This window comes from Stylophora pistillata, chromosome 8 (genome assembly GCF_964205215.1).
Source record: "Stylophora pistillata chromosome 8, jaStyPist1.2, whole genome shotgun sequence".
NCBI classification, from domain to species: Eukaryota; Metazoa; Cnidaria; class Anthozoa; order Scleractinia; family Pocilloporidae; genus Stylophora; species Stylophora pistillata.
Genome location: NC_142526.1, coordinates 7,405,012 through 7,427,580, shown reverse-complemented (window position 1 = coordinate 7,427,580; position 22,569 = coordinate 7,405,012). Strand labels below are relative to the sequence as shown.

The 22,569-nt window shown below is 40.6% G+C and overlaps 1 protein-coding gene and 2 pseudogenes across 1 annotated transcript; all 3 read right to left on the bottom strand.

Moving 5' to 3' along the window:
• Positions 1-1,436: 1,436 nt before the first annotated feature.
• On the bottom strand, positions 1,437-3,297 carry LOC148724761 (tetratricopeptide repeat protein 28-like; annotated as a pseudogene).
• Positions 3,298-3,540: 243 nt separating this feature from the next.
• LOC148724760 (uncharacterized) lies at positions 3,541-7,607 on the bottom strand (annotated as a pseudogene).
• Positions 7,608-15,742: 8,135 nt separating this feature from the next.
• Positions 15,743-20,645, bottom strand: LOC148724759 (uncharacterized). Its single transcript, XM_088729658.1, has 2 exons — positions 17,702-20,645; positions 15,743-17,221 (listed from the first exon to the last, which is right to left on the bottom strand). The coding sequence occupies exons 1-2, from the start codon at positions 20,618-20,620 to the stop codon at positions 15,743-15,745; spliced, it is 4,398 nt and encodes a 1,465-aa protein (XP_088585784.1). The 5' UTR covers positions 20,621-20,645.
• Between the last annotated feature and the right edge of the window lie 1,924 nt (positions 20,646-22,569).

The window sequence follows — 22,569 nt, the reverse complement described above, 5'->3', positions numbered from 1 at the left end:
GCGTAGAAAGTAAATCTGCGATTGCTTTGTTGTTCCCTTACTCTGCTCTGTGATTGACCCAGAAAACTCTCGCAAGTCTCTTAACCAATCAGATACAAAAGTAAAAATATCGTCATTTGGTCACCCGCGCTTTTAGCGGTTTTTCCGGTTTTGCTTTGAAGTTTCCTAAAGTTATTTTCTTGTGACTACTTTGGTTTTGGTTTTACGACACTCTCTCCTTTGCTTTTAACATTGCTCTCATTATTATTAGTATTACTATTATTACAACTATTTAAGTTGAGGTTCAGTATATGAATTTATGTCTTCAAAGTGTAGGTAACATTTTGGCAAAACTGAGAAAACTGATTCATAATTCAGGTCGCACAATTGAAAGCCAAAATAATCATCTTTACGAAGTGTGTTTTTAACTAAGATATGCGGTTTCTATCACAGCTATTGTTTAGATATTATTAAAAACTTTAGTATAATGAATTCCAAGAACAAAAATATCAATAATATTTTGGTTGTTAGACCTTATATCAGAAGTAAAGACATAGACCACAACAACATCAGCTTGGGACTCTTTTCTAGCCAATCACAGAGCTGAGAATGAACTTGTAAGGAAAATGATAACTTGATAGGGCAAAGTTCAATTGAGTGTCGAAAGTAATCCTGGCTGGCTCTGTTTTTGCCTTACCTCGCTTTGTGATTGGTCCAGAAAACACGCGCCAATCTCTCAACCAATCAGACGCTAAACTAAAAACAATTACGACTTGGTCTCACGCGTTTTCCCGCGCTTTTGGATGATTGGTCGGTTTTTAGCTTCAGTTCTCCCAAAGGTATTTTCCTTTCTTCTGATTGGCCGTTGTGATTCCTTTTTTCAGTTTTACGACACTCAATCTAAAGGCACTATCGCTAACACCATTATTATTGTTCTCACCATATTACAGTTTAGGTTCCAAATATGAACAGCGTCCAGTTGATCAAAGGCAGATTACTACTAACCTAGGGTTCAATTTTTATCCAGGTTTCCTTACTTCTCTCTTCAAGAAACTTTTTGGGACAATTTTCCCTGTTTTTTTACGAGCTTCCGATGATCAAATTGTAGACAAAAATAATTAAACTTTCTTTGAAAGCTTTCAGATCTGAAATCAAATTTCACGCTAACCCTGGGTTATTTTAACCCAGCTTTGGACAAACCGGCCAAGATGTCTTCGCTTGCGCCCTTTGCCCGCTAACTTCTTGAAGTGATCTACATGTGAATTCTCACTACAAAACTATCAACACATGTATCTTATGGCAATTCAGAATACACACCTATCAATCTTAGGGCGATTTTTTTTTTTTTTTTTTTTTTTCATAAATCGAACTGATTCACCTTATCAATTTAGAGAGAAAATTATGTCGGCTGGCAAGTAGAAATGAGATTCATATCTCAGAAAAATAACAAAGTTAAAGATGTTTTGTAATCTCAAGTTTAAAGAAAACAGTGCCGTAATTTTCGCATCATGAAATATTCACCAAAGATTCTCCGTTTTCAATTTTTCAATCGTCTGTTCATATTTGTTTCTTCTTGGCAAACATGATACAACTTTTGGGCGAATTGCATCGCTTGCTAGACAGCCTGGCCGTGTAACAAAAACAAGGACCCAAAAGAGCGGTGCAAAGTTAAAAGTTTTTGTGTTAAGAAATACCAGTTTTCCTTTCAGTATACACTGAAAAGGAAGAGTCTTTGTCAAGGACCAGTCGCTACTATGTCTCTTGTTCCCCGTCATTTTTGTCCTCCGTCAGTTCTTTTAGCCTAAAACAAACATTTTGAGTTAAGAAAGTTGTTTAACAATTTTTTTACGAGAGAGGCGAATCACTTGCATCATCACCTGACTTTTCTGACTGATTTCTGTTATGAATTAAGTCAGCTTGCTCACCTTACTTTTCTGACTGATTTCTGTTATGAATTAAGTCAGCTTGCTCACCATACTCATTAATTCATTGATCAATTGACTGAGTGATTTTTTTTGCTCAGATTCTAGTTGTTGTCCTTTCAATCATTACGCCCATGACATAACTGTGAAATATCCTGCACACTTGAGAAACAACACTGAACCTTGCTAAAGGTGCCTTCTACGTATAATTAAAATCTTACTATTGCAAACGTTTTTAACGTTTTTCTAACTGAAGAAAAAACAACCAGTCCCTAATCTTGTTTTATAAGCAGAGGTGGGTAATGTTAATTATACAAAACTACTTAAGAATCAATTCTACCTTAATCTCTTTATGTCAAATGTCACGTTGTCTCCCATCAGCACAAACGCAGCCCATTGGGCAGGTTCGGTGAAGCCGTTGCCTCTCAACCACTTGATGGCCTGGTGGAGAGATTCACTGGCACTTTCTCCAGCAGCCAGGTGTTGGTAGAAATGACTCATAAGCTGCTCTGTTGCGACGTCTTCTATGGCCCACGATGCTACCAACACTGAACGCGCACCAGATCCTAGGAAAGCCCGAGCTATTCCAATGACTCCCTCTTGTTTAAACGTTCCACGCCCGCTATGACAACAGCTAAGTACGACCAGTTTAGGTCGCAGCTTCACCTTTAAACTGTCGGAAAATGTCAAAAGGTAGTCTTCTTCTTGTGAAATACTTTTAGTGGTGCAATCGGGGGACAGGGCAATCTCCCCTCTCTCGGCATTACCATGGGCGGCAAGATGTATCAGCCTCACTGAGTGAAGTGCGTGAAGTACCGCCTGCTTTGTTGCGTGCTCTCCTAACAAAGGCTGAACACCCAGGAGTCGACCAACCATCTCAGCTTTCTTTCGTGCACCCAACAATGGTATCAATCTCAGGTTACGTCCTTTATAATGCACTTCACCAGCCAAAGGATCACCCACTACCAGTGCACCGGACTGACTGTGATAGTTCCACGGACATTGCTGAATGATCCCCAGAGTCGTCAGAGAAGGGACGATGCGGATTCTGTGGGTTTCTGAAAAATACTTTCCCACTGTCTCATCCCGCAAGGCAGCAAAAAAGACTCGGTATGAACACTTCTCAGGCACAATGATGACTTCAGGCTCTGTGAGGAAATCTTTGACAGGAGCGATAAGCTGGTCATAACACAGTTGAAGAATCATTTCTTTGCGTTTGAGCTCGTCTCCTTGCGAGGTTGCTCGGCTCTCCTCTTGAGTAGATATGACAATATCGTCACCCAAAGATCGATCCTCGCAATTGTCGTCAAGTAAAATGCCGAAACTGGAGGCACTTTTTTTTAACAATTTCCTACACATCGCAAGCGAATGCAGCCATAAGTGTGTCGATTTTCATTACGGGGCTCACTCGATAGTGAATGTCTCCATTTGCTTTTAAAACGCACAGACGAACATGCCGCTCACAATATGAAATGTACAAAACAGCGCAATTGCTCTCTTGACTCACAATGCTTTCGATCCTTGGCCGAGATGCTGAATCAGCTGATATGTGGTTTTCAATTGAGAGTTTATCTACCATTAATTCTATGAGGCATCTAGCGCGTCTTAGCTCCTCCACATTAAGAGAGTCTCGCACACTTCAGGTGGTACACAGCATGCGACTGAGCAACTCGTAGGTGAAATTACCGTGCTTTTCTAAGAGACATGTTTTAAAATCATCGTTTTCTTTAAGAAAATGTCGCAGATTTTCATAAATTTCAATATTTTGACGAAGATACACCATTGCCTCCTCAAGATTTGATTCCGATATCTTTAACTGAGTGATTCCGAGAAGGCTGTGAAAGTCAGTCATACTGTCTCCTATTTCGCTGCTCATCAAGTGCGCTTTCTCAAAGTATTTTTCCGATTCGTAGTAATTGCCAAGCCATAGGGACACGTGCCCAAGGTTTACATAGATCATACCTTGTTCTCGTCTATCGCCAGTATTGATGGTGATAGCAAGCCCTTTCCCGAGTAACTCTCTAGCCGTCTGGCAGTCATGAAACGAATTTAACAGATTTGCCAGGTTTGCGTAGCAGCACACTTCCATCGTTCTGTCGCCAATTTCTATACTGATGGCGAGTGCTTTGTCAAAATGTTCCTTAGCCTCCTTATTTTTACTAACTGATAGAAACGCAGCGCAAACACTCACATAGAGACCTCCTTCCCCTTCCCTGTTGCCAATTTCTGTTGCGATAGCAAGAGCTTTCTCGTAATATTCTTCAGCCTTCTGATATTCACCGAGTGATTGAAACACATTTCCAAGGTTCCCATACCATGTCCCTTCTCCTTCCCTGTCGCCAATTTCTGTTGCGATAGCAAGAGCTTTCTCGTGATATTCTTTAGCCTTCTGATTCACCGAGTGATTTAAACACATTTCCAAGGTTCCCATACCATGTCCCTTCTCCTTCCCTGTCGCCAATTTCTGTTGCGATAGCAAGAGCTTTCTCGTGATATTCTTTAGCCTTCTGATTCACCGAGTGATTTAAACACATTTCCAAGGTTCCCATACCATGTCCCTTCTCCTTCCCTGTCGCCAATTTCTGTTGCAATAGCAAGAGCTTTCTTGTAATATTCTTTAGCCTTCTGAGATTCACCGAGTGATTTAAGCACATTTCCAAGGTTCCCATACCATGTCCCTTCTCCTTCCCTGTCACCAATTTCTGTTGCAATTGCAAGAGCTTTCTTGTAATATTCTTTAGCCTTCTGATATTCACCAAGTGATTGAAACACATTTCCAAGGTTCCCATACCTCGTCCCTTCTCCTTCCCTGTCGCCTATTTCTGTTGCGATAGCAAGAGCGTTCTCGTGATATTCTTCAGCCTTCTGATATTAACCGAGTGATTTAAACACATTTCCAAGGTTCCCATCATGCCCTGTCCCTTCTCCTTCCCTGTCGCCAATTTCTGTTGCGATAGCAAGAGCTTTCTCGTGATATTCTTTAGCCTTCTGACATTCACCGAGTGATTCAAACACATTTCCAAGGTTCCCATACCATGTCCCTTCTCCTTCCCTGTCGCCAATTTCTGTTGCGATGGCAAGAGCCTCGTGATATTCTTTAGCCTTCTGATATTCACCGAGTGATTGAAACACATTTCCAAGGTTCCCGTACCATGTCCCTTCTCCTTCCCTGTCGCCAATTTCTGTTGCGATAGCAAGAGCTTTCTCGTAATATTCTTTAGTCTTCTGATATTCACCGAGTGATTGAAACACATTTCTAAGGTTCCCATACCCTGTCCCTTCTCCTTTCCTGTCGCCAATTTCTGTTGCGATAGCAAGAGCTTGCTCGTGATATTCTTTACCCTTCTGATATTCACCGAGTGATTTAAACACATTTCCAAGGTTCCCATACCTTGTCCCTTCTCCTTCCCTGTCGCCAATTTCTGTAGCGTTAGCAAGAGCTTTCTCGTGATATTCTTTAGCCTTCTGATATTCACCGAGTGAGTCAAACACGTTTCCAAGGTTCCCATGCCATGTCCCTTCTCCTTCCCTATTGCCAATTTCTGTTGCGATAGCAAGAGCTTTCGCGTGATATTCTTTAGCCTTCTGATATTCACCGAGTGTTAGAAACACAGTTCCAAGGTTCCCATACCTTCTCCTTTCTCCTTGTCTATCGCCAATTTCTGTTGCGATAGCAAGAGCTTTCTTGTGATATTCTTTAGCCTTCTGATATTCACCGAGTGATTGAAACATAGTTCCGAGGTTCCCATAACATGTCCCTTCTTCTCTCCTATCGCCAATTTCTGTTGCGATAGCAAGAGCTTTCTCGTGATATTCTTTAGCCTTCTGATATTCACCGAGGGACTTAAACACATTTCCAAGGTTCCCATTACATGCCCCTTCTCCCTCCCTGTTGCCAATTTCTGTTGCAATAGCAAGAGCTTTCTCGTGATATTCTTTAGCCTTCTGATATTCACTGATTGATTGAAACACAAGTCCTAGCCATGCACAAGTCACTGATTCTCCAATGCTGTAGCCAATTGATTTTGCAATGGCAAGTGCGCCTTCAAAAAGTTTCTTGGCTTCTGCAAGCCTACTTCGTCTTTGATATTTGTCTCCCAGTTCAATCATTGATCTTCCAGCATTGTGGAACACGGCGATAAGTTTGTTGGTGTATCGTACTGCGTTTGTGTAACCGGAGATTGCGTAGTACGCATTGAATATTACCTCAGAGACATCCAGGCCGTTCCTATCAAAGCCTAGATTGTTGAGTAAGACTAAACATTCACAAATGAGCGGCTTGTGTACCACGATCAGTGTTTAGAAGATATGTGGCAACATCTAAACCTATCCTGATCTTCTGTAGGATTTCACGCGTGTTAATCATGGCGTACTCCTTTTTGTTTGACCAAATACCTTCCTGAAATGGAAAAAAAATCAACAGGTTAAAATACAGAAAACTTAAATAACTAAATTAAATGATGACTCTTGGTAGCTATCTCTCTGCAATAGTTTAGACAGTGCTCACTTTCCACGAATGCTTGTAAGTGCGAGTGCAACATTACTTTTCTCTCTTCGTTTTTCCATAGCTAATGAATTGTGCATAAACAACACTGATTCTGGACAAGTTGTGATGGAAAATATAAGAACACACGTATCTTTTGGACCCAGCCTATGGGGGGAGGGGTGCTTAGGTCAATTGTTTTTCGGGTATGTGCTGTTCTTCCTCAGAACCCTTCTTAATCTCCCCTACCATAGACAATTAATTGTCTGATCCTCCAGCGTCGCCCCCCCCCCCCCCTCTAAAAATGATGTGGTCTCCAAAATCCTCCACCTTCCTTTAGATGGCAAAACGATGAATAAACAATTTCAAACTGGTTCGTATGAACATTGATTGCCCCTTCCCTCCCCGACTCCTTTACTGATGTTTCATCTGCGCGCAATTCAGATAAAATGGATCAATAGCATCTCAGATTTAAAACTTCGCTTTTGGATTCATTGAGTTGATATCCGTCACAGAAAATTTTTGTATTATTTTTTGACCACCACATGGGCAGACAGTTAAACCTGTTAAATTTTTCTTATATTTTCTGTCAGAATAAAAACGTGAATTCTTTTAAGGAAAGTGAAAATAATGGGCGGAAGCCATAGAACTATAAGAGAAAGACGGCTCACCTTTATAAACAAACGCGTGCCTCGTTCAGTGTCCTGGTCGTTTGATTAGTAAAACCAGAAGTTGGAAAGTGAAAGAAAAACTTATCCTGTCAATATTGAATGCAAATAAGTATGCGTTCTTGAGGTGAAGAAAGCTGGATATTCGGCGAGTTGATTTTCTTTGCGTTTGTAATGATCGAGACTAAGTGGTGGTCCACAAAGAACGCCAGAGAGGCTAATATCCAGCCCTTCTTGGCCTAACAGGCTTGGCCGAAAAATGATTTGTTATACAACAAAAAAATTTCACTTTACTTTCAAATAAAGAATGATTTCTTTATCATAGAGAGCCAACTGTGTTTGTAGCACATTAAACTTACGAGAGTCGTTTACTTTTTGCTGTTGTTCTGACTGTTCTCTACTGCTTTTTCGACTCCATCGCCGGTATTGTCAAAAAATAATAAACTTTGTAGGGGTGTTCCACACAATTTTGTTTCTTGCTCAGGAACAAAGAAGGCGATCCCGAGCGGGAAAAAAGGTTCCACCTTGCCAATCAGAACTAACATTTCGCTTCATCTTGCTTACGTGTCAGCTATATATCAAATAGTTTTAATACAAACTAAGGATTTGCATTGATTGATTGATAAATAAATATCGGTAAATGAATATCACCGCTTCACTCTTTTCATACAAAATACACAAAAAAGTATTGGAGCGCGTGCTGTTTACATTATAACTTTTTTGCTCTTAAAAATTGATTTGCCTTGCGTCTTATTTAACCCTGTCAGAGTTAAGTTACAAATAGCTTCTCCTCTTTAATATCGAAACATTATCATGCAAATAGGTGATGTGAATACAGAAACTGCTCAGCGGTAAGAAAGCCATCTTGACCCAACATCAAATTCTCTACACTTTTTTAAAGGAAATGTATGTGACTAAGAAGGGAGAAATGCTTATGAGATCTTGGAGGTGAAGGTTTAAGGATGACAAAAACCAGTTTATTTTGCTTACAAATCTTTGTTTGAGTCAAACTTTACGACGGAAAATTTTCCCCACTTTTTCTGAGACTGTTTGGATCTCTTGCATTCCAATCACTAATTAAAACAAGTTTCCATATTTTAAAATTACTTTTGATTGTTTAAAAAAGGAAAAAATGTTTTTTCAATTTTAGTGTTTATTAGCTGCTTACATTACAATCAAACCGTTGTACTCGGCACGTGGGACGTGCCAAGTTTGATGCGTTATTCGCGTGATTTCAGAATTCAAAAGCAATAAATTGAAATAAAAGCCTGTAAAAGAACGATGAATGCAAATAGCGAGAGTCACGCGAGTGAAGAACAAAATGTTAATTTGATCGATAAAAAAAAATTAAGTGAGTCTCAGTTAAATCATTTAGATCGCTGAAAGAACAAATCGTCAGCAGGTTTAAAAAGGTCCAATTAGTGGGGTGGAGGCTTTTAGGGCTAAAGGTTGGAATTTCAGGCATATTATGGCTAACAGTTAATTTCTTTCCGTTGTGATAAACGAAAAATTTTTTATGGCTACTCGTTCTGCGCTCAACGGCAAATTGTTTTGTCGTTTTACGGCTAACGGTTTACCACATTCACGAAAATCATAATAAGCTACATCAAAATAACTCGAGATTTAAATCGATTGTAAGATTAACAAAATGGGCGTTCCCAGCTTAGCGTCTCATTCTTTGATTCGCCCCCTTTAGATTGAAAACAATAAATTGTACTATTGTACGACTCTGTACGTTAGCGTGCTTCTACCCAAAACAAGAAAACTAATCAAAGGAGGAAAATAGCAAAATTACTTACATATCGGTCCCGCTTGTGCCGAAGGTTAAGAACCAAAAACGGCAAGTCGAACAGATAGAATGGACAAGGCGAAATACAATTATACACTGGCTAAAGGGACGCTAAACGAGGCTTTTATACGCGCGTGGGGACGCTAAAATATCTGATTACAAACCAATCGATATCTGATTACTAACCACATCCGTAACTAAAGTAATTGGTAACAAACAAATCAAATTCCACTTAGACTGAATGAATCGTTTGAGTATCCTTAACACCTCATTTCTTACAAACAAATCACTGCCTTACTCACAACAAAATGATTGATGCTGCTTCCAACTTCCAACTTAAGAAGAAAATAAATTTGTTTTATTTACAATGAATTTTGATTTCTGGGGTCGCGTGAGGTTGACAACGATCCTTATGTTGTAGAACTGAAAATATATATGTACTGCTGTTGTCTCCTTGCTATTTGGAATTACAAAATTGACTCTTTAACCGCTAAGAGTGACTAGAAATTAATTTCTCCTCACAATTTCACGGCTGAATCACACATTAAGGTCACGAGAATAAAGGAAATGATAACAAAGCTCTTTATTTATATGAGAACGATCCTTCGCAGTAAAGCACTATTTGAGCAATAGTGAAAATCAGACCTGAAAAAAATTTCAGGCCTGTACGGGATTCGAACCACTGACCTCTGCGATACTAGTGCAGCGCTCTACCAATTGAGCTAACAAGCCATCATTCACTATTGCTCAAATAGTGCTTTACTGCGAAGGATCGTTCTCATATACGTCTCATAACCGCAGTTCACACATATGTTTCATATGTTTGTTGTTGTTTGATATATCATCTACGGGTTTATATCGAATGAATTTGATGGCCTGCTCCCAGTTGGCTTGTTAGCTCAATTGGTAGAGCGCTGCACTAGTATCGCAGAGGTCAGTGGTTCGAATCCCGTACAGGCCTGAAATTTTTTTCAGGTCTGATTTTCACTATTGCTCAAATAGTGCTTTACTGCGAAGGATCGTTCTCATATACGTCTCATAACCGCAGTTCACACATATGTTTCATATGTTTGTTGTTGTTTGAAAGCTCTTTATTGTTGACCAAATTCTCCTTGTCAGCTCGTTAGGAAATATATGGAGAACAGTTTAGAGAATATACATACTGATCATGAGGTGAGGGTGTAAAGGGTTAACAGGGCTTGATTCATCAGTTGTAGGTGCAATATTCCGCAATTTTTATGTATTAATCATCTCGCGTGGAAGAAAATTTCAAAAAACGCAGGTAGAAATCTATGAAAGGAAATCTAAAGTATGGAAAAGGAAAACTCGAGACTCTTCGAACATAGAGCTAATGAATTACGAGTATCCTGTTGAATTTTTTTTCTATTTGGAGTTTCACCAAAAAGGTTTTGACCTTTAAAACGCTTTCACTTTCTGGCTTGCGTTGTTCTCTGTAACTCGGAAGATGTAAAAGAGCCGTGCGAGTGTGGAGTCGGACGACCTTTTTTCGGACGGGCTCACGACAGCTTTCATTATGGTTTTCTTAAGGATTATCTGGGGAGGGGGGGGGCATATGGTTCATATAATTATGAATATTATGTCGGAAATTTGTCTTCTGTTTTGCTGTTACAACACATAATAACACGTATCCCGATTCGTTGTAGCTTTGGTGGAGTCAATAACCCATGCGGTGCATCGCAAAATTTGAACAGGCACACCATGGTGGAGAGGTATTATTTCATCTTGTGTTAGTGTAGACTGCTCCAGGCATTCAGGAAGTTTAACAAAGCTCAATTAAAACGGCGGGTAAGTAGCAGAGGAGTGAAAAAAACCTATTTTAACCCTTTAGATCGTAAAGTAGACAAGCTTCTTTCTCCTTACAATGTCACCCTTGAAGGGCGTAGTCAGGGGGGCCCCGGGGTGCCCGTGAGCCCCCCCTTGGTAGGCCTTCTTTTAAGCAAACAACCTACAACATTCAGGTGGTGAAAACGCCATGACAATATCTTGGCCTGCCCAGTATACTCTCACTGCTCATCCCAAAACTGTAACATTAAGTAAAACATGCACGGTGTGGAGGTTGACATGACAATCTGGTAAGTAGCCCCTGTGACCCCCCCCCCTTTGAAAAATTCTGGCTACGCCCCTGCCCTTGAATCAAATGTAAAGGTTAGGAGAATAATGGAAATGATCACCAATCTACTGTAAGAAACTCCTGATTGTCAAACAAACTCTACTTGTGGTTACCATAGGAAATGTACTGAGATCAGTGTGGAGAATATAGATGTTAATACAGAGGTGTAAAGGGTAAGAACAGGAGGGAGAGCGGTTTAAAATTTATTTATTTATTTATTTAGACGATTTGCCGACAGGTAGGGACACCGCAACAGCTTCCCGCCAATCACTGCGGGCTCAGTAACTCATCTAACCCACCCCAGGGGAGGACAACCATTACACATTAATCTCGTGCGTGGGAAATTAACGTCTCCTACCCCTAAGCCTGCAGGAGACGGGACCTCCATTTATTCGTCCCTATCCGAGAAGACTAGAATATCTAACCGTTTCTTGATATTATAGAAAGGCAGCATATTCTTCTCAATTATTTTAAGATATTGAGTGCTGGTCCGGCCGGGGCTCGAACTCTCGACCTCCCGCACAACAGTTCAGCGCTCTATGCATTGAGCTAACCGAGAGGCGGTTGAAATTTCACTTTCATAAGCCGGGGCAAGAACAATGGAAATTCCTGAACAATCTCAGTTTATGCAGGCCGCACACGAATAACAAAGTAGTTAGGGCAAAATATTTATTTCAAAGTTATTTTTCTGATCCAGAAACCGGAGACATTGAAAAAAATATACTTTAAACACGAAGGCGCGCTATATAAGGAAGTCTTCCCTGGGAAGACCTAGGCTCATTTGTCACTCACCGTTGACGAGTGCGGGTCAAATTTAAATGCTGGTAGACGAACAAAAGGAGCTAATGAGATATCTATTGTTTACTTCCACCAGCATGGTGGGGTTCTGTCCTGGTGTACCGATTCACACGGGAATTACCATTGTTCTCTCTTTGTTTAGGAGTCGTTGGTTAGCTGTTGTGTATTGTTTGGTCTTTTGTATCGGTTCTTGTGAACCTGTACACGAGGACAGAACCGCATGGTGGCATGAGGTAACGTGCGAACCACCTACTTCAGTCTCAAATTTACCGCCACAAATAAAGACAGTTTCCATTGGAGAAAGGAAATACAAATCTCAAGAATTCTTGTATTGTGATGAAGACATAAAACAATTTTGAGGAATGCGCCCGCTGTTCACTGGTTTGGAGTAGCTGTAGCTCAAGCTGACTTGACTCTTAGAGTTCTACATCACGACGGTTGATAAACAAATGGTCCAGTGGGCCCTAAGGCTCCTTTTATAGCGCGCCTTCGTGTTTAAGCTCATCTTTAAATTTTCTAAAATCTTGACGAAATATCTGATCACAGGAGCTCCTACTGATTAGGAAAATGATATAAAAAAGCTTGGGAAACCTCTATTTCTCAAAGTGAGTAGATTACCAGTGGTCCCTCCTTTTCAGTAAAGTCCGTCGTGCGAGTAAAAAAAAACTCAGCGAAAAAAAGTTAATGTTAGCACGCAGCGGGAGATCTAAAGCGTTTTTCACTCGCGCAACAGACTTCGCCTAAAGTGGGGGCTGCTCGTAGCCTAAACGTAAGAAACCAATATCTTTAGCTGTGATCCGTGGCCAAGATTCGTCTTTTTACAGTTCGAACACTTCGGTTTTGGTTTTATGACACTCTTGACATTGCTTTTGCAATTATTATTACTATCATTATTATTATTAATATTATCATTACTCATATTACAACTATTTAAGTAGAGGTTCAAGAAATAAACCTATGTTTTCAAACTGTGGGTAACATTTTGACAAAATTGATAAAAACTGATTGATAGTTCAAGATTCATAGTAAAAGTCAAAATCATCTCTACGAAGTGTGTTCATAACTTAGAAATCCGGTTTCCATCACAGTATTGTTTAGACATCATTAATAATTGCCGTAAAATGAATTCCAAGAGACAAAAATACTACCAAATATTTGGTTGTAAGACCTTATATCAGATGAAAAGACATAGATCACAACAACCACATTCTCTGTAGCACCCACTCCCCAACAGGAGCAGCGTTTGTCTCGTGCAGTGGTGACTTCAGAGCGAGGTTTTGGTACTGTGAGAGAGTTAAGAGAATTCCTCCACCGATTGCATTGAAAGAAATGGCTTAGAATTCGTGTACCTTACAACGATCTTCAGTGGAAACGTCAAGCTACACTTGATACCTCAATTTCTCCTAAAATCTTCCAGAGATTCGCCCTGCTGAGTTCTTTACTTTTCATCATGATCATTATTTGGATAAACTAGTTCGGCTCTGTTTAATCTGTGAGGGTTAAAATTAAATCTTTTGCCTTTTTCCGTTTTTATTTGTTTCATTTATGATCACTATCGGAGCAATTTTCATTGGAGTATCGAAAGTAAATCCGGATTTGCTTTGTTTTGCTTTACTTCCGCTCTCTGATTGGCTCAGAAAACTCGCACCAATCTCTTAACCAATCAGTTACAAAAGTAAAACACATTCATGATTTGGTCACCCGCGTTTTCCAGCGGTTTAAGCAGTTTGGTCGGTTTTGCTTTGAAGTCTCTCAAAGGTATTTTCTTGTGACTACTTCGGTTTTGGTTTTCCGACACCCCATCGCTTTTAAGAATGTTATCATTATTATCATAACTATTATTACAACTTGTTAAGTTGAGGTTCAATCTATGAGCTTATGCCTTCAAAGTGTGGCTAACATTTTTGCAAATTCGAGAAAACTGATTCCAAATCTAGGTCGCAGGATCGGAAACCAAAATAATCACCTCGACGGAGTGTTTTTAACCTAGAAATCCGGTTTCCATCACAGCCATCGTCTAGATATCATTACCAACTGTAGTAGATAAAACTCCAAGAACAAAAAGAGGAATAACGTTTTGGTTGTAAGACCTTATATCAGAAGAAAAGACATAGACAACAACAACATCAGCTTGGGACTCTCTTCCAGCGAGTCTCAAAGCTGAGAAATAGATTTTAAGGATAATGATAATGTGATAGAGCAATTTTCAGTCGAGTGTCGAAAGTAATCCTAGCTGGCTCTAGAACTGCTTTTGCCTTACTTGGCTTTGTGATTGGTCGATAAAACCCTGGCCAATCTCTCAACCAATCAGGCGCTAAACTAAAAACAATTACGACTTGGTCGCCCGCTTTTTCCCGCGTTTTGGGATGATTGGTCGGTTTTAATCTGAGTTCTCTCAAAGGTATTTTCCATTCTTCTGATTGGCCGTTTGATTCCTTTCTTTCAGTTTTACAACACTCAATTCAAAAGCACTCTATCGCCAAAACCATTATTATTGTTATTATTATTTTACAGTTTAGGTTCCAGAAATTAACAGGGTCCAGTTGTTCGAAGGCCGATTAGCACTAACCCAGCGTTAAATTTTAATGCAGGTTTCGCTATTTCATCATTCAAGAACCTTTCGGTGATAATTTTCCGTATTCTTTTTAGAGCATCCGATCATCAAATTGTAGACAAAAACAGTTAAACAGAACTTTCTTTTAAAGCTTTCAGATCTGCAATCAAATATCACGCTAACCCAGGGTTATCTTAAACCAGCTCTGAACATTCCGGCCCAGATATCTTCGCCTGCGCCCTTCACCCGTTTACTCCTTGAAGTGATTTACATATGAACTCTTCATAAAAAAGTATCAACACATTATGTATCTAATGGCAGTTCAGAATACACACCTATCAATCTAAGAGTGACTTCTTTTTTTTTTTTCTTACGTACTACCGAGCTGGTTCTCCTTATCAATTTAAAGAGAAAATTATGGCAGCTAGAGGGTAAAATTTAGAATCATATCCTGAAAAAATAAAAAGGTTATGGATTTTTTTGTAATCTCAAATTTAAAGAGCAGTGCCATAATTTTCGCATCCTGAAAAATTTACTCAACATTTTCTATTTTTTGATTTTTTAATTATCTGTTCATTTTTGTTCCTCCTCGGCAAACATAATACAACTTTTGGGCGAATGACATCGCTTTCTGGACAGCTGGGCCGTGTAAAAAAAAGCACCCACAAGAGCAGTGAAAAGTAAAAAGTTTTTGTGTTAAAAAAATACCAGTTTTCCTTCCAGTAAACAGGATTGGAGGGAGAGTCAAGGATCAGTCGCTACTCTCTTTCTTGTCCCCGTCACTTTCGTCCTTTGTCAGTTCTTTTTGCCTAAAACAAAAGTTTTGAGTTAAGAATGATGTGTAATATTTTTTTTTACGTTTACACAATCTCCCAGTCGTTGTCATTAGACTTTTTATAGACATAAAAGTTAGCTTCCTCACCGTATTCACTGATTTATCGATTAATTTATTCATTATTCATTTATTATATTTTCGCTCAGATTGTGGTCATTGTCCTGTCAATCTTTACACCAATGGCATAATTGTAAACATCTTGCACACTTAAGAAACTACACTGAATCTTAACCTGTTTTTGTTAAACCTTTAACTCCCAAGATCTGATTTTTAATTCTCCCCTGTAGTTGCTACACCTTTTCTTGTAAATTTGTGACGAGAATTTGGTGTTAGATCATGAACAACTTGTACCTGATAAGTAATTACTTGTTTGCTGGATAATGTAAGGATATTATGGGGAGAAGTTACATGTTAATCACTTCTAGGAGTTAAAGGTTTAAAAAAAACCGTCAACATGTGCCGTCATAAAATAAAACCTCATAGTTGCACACGTTTTTCTAATTAAAGAAAAAGGCAGGCTCCTGTTTATTTTCACAAGCTCAAATGGGTTATGTCGATTACACAAAATTACTAAAAAACAAGCTTACCTTATTTTTTTGAAGTCGAATGTCACGTTATCTCCCATTAGCACAAACGGAGCCCATTGGGCAGGTTCGGTGAAGCCGTTGCCTCTCAACCATTTGATGGCCTGGTGAAGAGATTCACTGGCACTTTCTCCAGCAGCCAGGTGTTTGTAGAAAAGTTTCATGAGTAGCTCTGTTGCTTTGTCTTCTATGGCCCACGATGCCACCAGCACTGAACGTGCACCAGATCCTAGGAAAGCCCGAGCGATTCCAATGACTCCCTCTTGTTTAAACGTTCCACGCCCGCTGTGACAACAGCTAAGTACGACCAGTTTAGCTCGCAGCTTCACCTTTGAAATGTCGGACATTGTCAAAAGATAGTCTTCTTCTTGTGGAATACCTTTAGTGGTGTAATTAGGGGACAGGGCAATCTCTCCTCTCTCGGCATTACCATGGGCGGCAAGATGTATCAGGCTCACTGAATGAAGTGCGTGAAGTACCGCCTGCTTTGTTGCGTGCTCTCCTAACAAAGGCTGAACACCCAGGAGTCGACCAACCATCTCAGCTTCCTTTCGTGCACACAACAATGGTGTCAATTTCAGGGTACGTCCTTTATAAAGCACTTCACCAGCCAAAGGATCACCCACTACCAGTGCACCGGACTGACTGTGATAGTCCCCCGGACTTTCCTGAATGATCCCCAGAGTCGTCAGAGAAGGGACGATGCGGATTCTGTGGGTTTCTGAAAAATACTTTCCAACTGTCTCATCCCGCAAGGCAGCAAAAGGGACTCGGTATGAACACTTCTCAGGCACAATGATGACTTCAGGCTCTGTGAGTAAATCTCTGACAGGAGCGATAAGCTGGTCATAACACAGTTGAAGAATCATTTCGTTCCGTTTGACTTCGTCTCCTTGCGAGGTTGCTCGGCTCTCCTCTTGAGGAGATATGACGATATCGTCACCCAAAGATCGATCCTCGCAATTCTGGTTATGTAAAATGCCGAAACTGGAGGCACTGTTTTTAAACATTTCCTCCACATCACAAGCGTCTGCAGCCATAAGTGTGCCGATTTTCATTTCGGGGCTCACTCGATAGTCAATGTCTCCATTTGCTTTTAAAACCCACAGACGAACATGCCGCTCCTGATATGAAATGTACAAAACAGCGCAATTGCTCTCTTTACTCACAATGCTTTCGATTCTTGCCCGAGATGTTGAATCAGCTGAGATGTGGCTTTCAATTGAGAGTTTATATGCCATTAATTCTGCGAGGCCTCTAGCGCGTCTTAGCTCCTCCACTTTAAGAGAGTCTCGCACACTTCCGGTGGCACACAGCATGAGACTGAGCAACTCGTAGGGGAAACTACCGTGCTTTTCTAAGAGACATGTTTTAAATTCATCGTTTTCTTTGAGAAAATTTCGCAACTTTTCATAAATTGCAATGCTTTGACGAAGATACACCATTGCCTCCTCAAGATTTGATTCCAATATCTTTAACTGAGCGATTCCGAGAAGGCTGTGAAAGTCAGTCATATTGTTTCCTATTTCGCTGCTCATCAAGTGCGCTTTCTCAAAGTATTTTTCCGATTCGTAGTAATTGCCAAGCGATAGGGACGCCTGCCCAAGGTTTACATAGATTAGACCTTGTTCTTGTCTACCGCCAGTATTGATGGTGATAGCAAGCCCTTTCTCGAGTAACTCTCTAGCTTTCTGGTGGTCATGAAACGATTCTAACAGAATTGCCAGGTTGTTGTAGCAGCGCGCTTCCTTCGTTCTGTCGCCAATTTCTATACTGATGGCGAGTGCTTTGTCAAAATGTTCCTTAGCCTCCTTATGTTTACGAAGTGATTGAAACACACTTCCAAGATTCACATAATTTGTCCCTTCTCCTTTCCTGTCGCCAATTTCTGTTGCGATAGCAAGAGCTTTCTTGTAATATTCTGTAGCCTTCTGATTTTCACCGAGTGATCCAAACACAGTTCCAAGGCTCCCATAACTTGTCCCTTCTCCTTGCCTATCGCCAATTTCTGTTGCGATAGCAAGAGCTTTCTCGTGATATTCTTTAGCCTTCTGATATTCACCGAGTGATTGAAACACAGTTCCAAGGTTCCCATAACCTGTCCCTTGTCCTTTCCTGTGGCCAATTTCTGTTGCGATAGCAAGAGCTTTCTCGTGATATTCTTTAGCCGTCTGATATTCACCGAGTGATTGAAACACAGTTCCAAGGTTCCCATACCGTGTCTCTTCTCCTTCCCTATCGCCAATTTCTGTTGCGATAGCAAGAGCTCTCTCGTTATATTCTTTAGCCTTCTGATATTCACCGAGTGATCGAAACACAGTTCCAAGGTTCCCATACAGTGTCCCTTCTCCTTCCCTATCGCCAATTTCTGTTGCGATAGCAAGAGCTTTCTCGTAATATTCTTTAGCCTTCTGATATTCACCGAGTGATTGAAACACAGTTCCAAGGCTCCCATACCATCTCCCTTCTCCTTTCCTGTCGCCAATTTCTGTTGTGATAGCAAGAGCTTTCTCGTGATGTTCTTTAGCCTTCTGATATTCACCGAGTGACTGAAACACAGTTCCAAGGTTCCCATACCGTGTCCCTTCTCCTTTCCTGTCGCCAATTTCTGTTGTGATAGCAAGAGCTTTCTCGTGATATTCTTTAGCCTTCTGATATTCACCGAGTGATTGAAACACAGTTCCAAGGTTCCCATACTGTGTCCCTTCTCCTTGCCTATCGCCAATTTCAGTTGCGATAGCAAGAGCTTTCTCGTAATATTCTTTAGCCTTCTGATATTCACCGAGTGAATGAAACACAGTTCCAAGGTTCCCATACCGTGTCCCTTCTCCTTCCCTGTCGCCAATTTCTGTTGCGATAGCAAGAGCTTTCTCGTGATATTCTTTAGCCGTCTGATATTCACCGAGTGATTGAAACACAGTTCCAAGGTTCCCATACCGTGTCCCTTCTCCTTTCCTGTCGCCAATTTCTGTTGCGATAGCAAGAGCTTTCTCGCAATATTCTTTAGCCTTCTGATATTCACCGAGTGATTGAAACACAGTTCCAAGGTTCCCATTACATGCCCCTTCCCATTTCCTATGGCCAATTTCTGTTGCGATAGCAAGAGCTTTCTCGTGATATTCTTTAGCCTTCTGATATTCACCGAGTGATTGAAACACAGTTCCAAGGTTCCCATTACATGCCCCTTCCCCTTCCCTATGGCCAATTTCTGTTGCGATAGCAAGAGCTTTCTCGTGATATTCTTTAGCCTTCTGATATTCACCGAGTGATTGAAACACAGTTCCAAGGTTCCCATAACCTGTCCCTTGTCCTTTCCTGTGGCCAATTTCTGTTGCGATAGCAAGAGCTTTCTCGTGATATTCTTTAGCCGTCTGATATTCACCGAGTGATTGAAACACAGTTCCAAGGTTCCCATACCGTGTCTCTTCTCCTTCCCTATCGCCAATTTCTGTTGCGATAGCAAGAGCTCTCTCGTTATATTCTTTAGCCTTCTGATATTCACCGAGTGATCGAAACACAGTTCCAAGGTTCCCATACAGTGTCCCTTCTCCTTCCCTATCGCCAATTTCTGTTGCGATAGCAAGAGCTTTCTCGTAATATTCTTTAGCCTTCTGATATTCACCGAGTGATCCAAACACAGTTCCAAGGCTCCCATACCATCTCCCTTCTCCTTTCCTGTCGCCAATTTCTGTTGTGATAGCAAGAGCTTTCTCGTGATGTTCTTTAGCCTTCTGATATTCACCGAGTGACTGAAACACAGTTCCAAGGTTCCCATACCGTGTCCCTTCTCCTTTCCTGTCGCCAATTTCTGTTGTGATAGCAAGAGCTTTCTCGTGATATTCTTTAGCCTTCTGATATTCACCGAGTGATTGAAACACAGTTCCAAGGTTCCCATACTGTGTCCCTTCTCCTTGCCTATCGCCAATTTCAGTTGCGATAGCAAGAGCTTTCTCGTAATATTCTTTAGCCTTCTGATATTCACCGAGTGAATGAAACACAGTTCCAAGGTTCCCATACCGTGTCCCTTCTCCTTCCCTGTCGCCAATTTCTGTTGCGATAGCAAGAGCTTTCTCGTGATATTCTTTAGCCGTCTGATATTCACCGAGTGATTGAAACACAGTTCCAAGGTTCCCATACTGTGTCCCTTCTCCTTCCCTATCGCCAATTTCTGTTGCGATAGCAAGAGCTCTCTCGTTATATTCTTTAGCCTTCTGATATTCACCGAGTGATCGAAACACAGTTCCAAGGTTCCCATACTGTGTCCCTTCTCCTTCCCTGTCGCCAATTTCTGTAGCGTTAGCAAGAGCTTTCTCGTGATATTCTTTAGCCTTCTGATATTCACCGAGTGATTGAAACACAGTTCCAAGGTTCCCATTACATGCCCCTTCCCCTTTCCTATGGCCAATTTCTGTTGCGATAGCAAGAGCTTTCTCGTGATATTCTTTAGCCTTCTGATATTCACCGAGTGATTGAAACAGGACTCCTAGCCTTCCATAAGTCACTGCTTCTCCAATTCCGTCGCCAATTGATTTTGCGATGGCAAGTGCGCCTTGAAAAAGTTCCTTGGCTTCTGCAAGCCTACTTTGTCTTCTGTATTTGTCTCCCAGTTCAAAGATTGATTTTCCGGTATTGTGGAACATGGCGATAAGTTTGTTGGTGTATCGTACTGCGTTTGTGTAACTGGAGATTGCGTAGTACGCATTGAATATTACCTCAGAGACATCCAGTCCGTTGATATCAAAGCCTAGATTGTTGAGTAAGACTAAACATTCATAACACAAATGAGCGGCTTGTATACCACGATCAGTGTTTAGAAGATATGTGGCAACATCTAAACCTATCCTGATCTTCTGTAGGATTTCACGCGTGTTAGTCATCACGTACTCCTATTTGTTTGACCAAATACCTTCCTGAAATGGAAAAAAAATCAACAGGTTAAAATACAGAAAACTTAAAAAACTAAATTAGATGATGACTCTTGGTAGCTATCTCTCTGCAAAAGTTTAGACAGTGCTTACTTTCCACGAGTGCTTGTAAGTGCGAGTGCAACATTACTTTTCTCTCTTCGTTTTTCCATAGCTAATAAATTGTGCATAAACAACACTGATTCTTGACAAATCGCGATGCAAAATTTACGAAAACATGTAACTTTTAGACCCAACCTATGTAGGGAGGGGTGCTTAGATCAATTTTTTTCGGGTATGTGCTGTTCTTCCTCAGAACCGTTCTTAATCCCCCCCCCCTCTCTCATAGACAATTAATTGTCTGATCCTCCCCCGAAAAATGATATGATCTCCAAAATCCTCCATCTTCCTTTTGATGGCAAAACGATAAACAAACAATTTCAAACTGGTTCATATTAACACTGATTGCCCCCCCCAGCTTCCCCCCCCCCCCCCATGCCTCTTGCTGATGTTTCATTTGCGCGCAATTCCGATAAACTGTATCAAAAACATCTCGGATTTAAAACTTCGCTTTTGGATTCATTGAGTTGAGTATTTGATATCCGTCACAGAAAATTTTTGTATTATTTTTCGATCACCACATGGGCTTATTTTGGGCAGACAGTGAAACCTGTTAAATTTTCCTTTTATTTTCTGACAGAATAAAAACGTGAGTTCTTTCAAGAAAAGTGAAAATAATGGGCGGAAGCCATAGAACTATAAGAGAAAGACGGCTCACCTTTATAAACAGACTCGTGCCTCGTTCAGTTTCCTGGTCGTTTAATTAGAGAAACCAGAAGTTGGAAACTGAAAGAAAAACGTATCCTGTCAATAGTGAATGCAAATAAATTTGTGTTCTTTTCCAAGAGTGAGGGGAAGAAGGCTAGATATTCCACGAGTTCTTTTTCCCCTATGGTTGGTCATCGGTTCAATAAGAACGCCAAAAAGCTATTATCCAGCGGCTTCTTGACCCAACAGGCTTGGCTGATAAACGATTCGTTGCATAACCAAAACATTCCACTTTAATAAGATCCAGGAATGATTTGTTTATTTCAAGAACTGGGAAAGAGAGCCAACTGTGTTTGTAGCACATGATAAACCTACGAAGGCCGTTTATTTATTTCTCTTTTTACTATGACTGTCTTCTACCGCTTTTGCGATTCCTTTGCCGATAAAGATTATGGACTTATCGTATATGTGCACGATCCTTTGCAGTAAAGCACTATTTGAGCAATAGTGAAAATCAGACCGGAAAAAAATTTCAGGCCTGTACGGGATTCGAACCACTGACCTGTGCGATACTAGTGAAGCGCTCTACCAGTTGAGCTAACAAGCCAACTGGGAGCAGGCCATCAAATTAATTCGACATAAACCCGTAGATGATAAATCAAACAACAACAAACATATGAAACATATGTATGAACTGCGGTTATGAAACGTATATGTGCACGATCCTTCGCAGTAAAGCACTATTTGAGCAATAGTGAAAATCAGACCTGAAAAAAAAGTTGGCTTGTTAGCTCAATTGGTAGAGCGCTGCACTAGTATCGCAGAGGTCAGTGGTTCGAATCCCGTACAGGCCTGAAATTTTTTTTTTAGGTCTGATTTTCACTATTGCTCAAATAGTGCTTTACTGCGAAGGATCGTGCACATATACGTTTCATAACCGCAGTTCATACATATGTTTCATATGTTTGTTGTTGTTTGATTATGGACTTAGTAAGGCTGCTCAATGAAAATTTTTTCTTGCTCAAGAACAAGCAAGTTAATTGCGAGCGGGAAAAATGGTTCCATCTCGCCCGTTCAGTCAGCCATCAGAGCTAACATTTCGCTTCATATTACCCACGTGTTAGCTATATATCAACTAGTGTTATCACAAAATA

Coding starts and splice junctions, on each gene's coding strand:
- LOC148724759 (XM_088729658.1), bottom strand. CDS start 20,620: ATGACTAACACGCGTGAAATCCTACAGAAGATCAGGATAGGTTTAGAT. Junction 17,222..17,701: donor GTTATGGGAGCCTTGGAACT/GTGTTTGGATCA, acceptor GGAATCGCTCAG/TTAAAGATATTGGAATCAAA.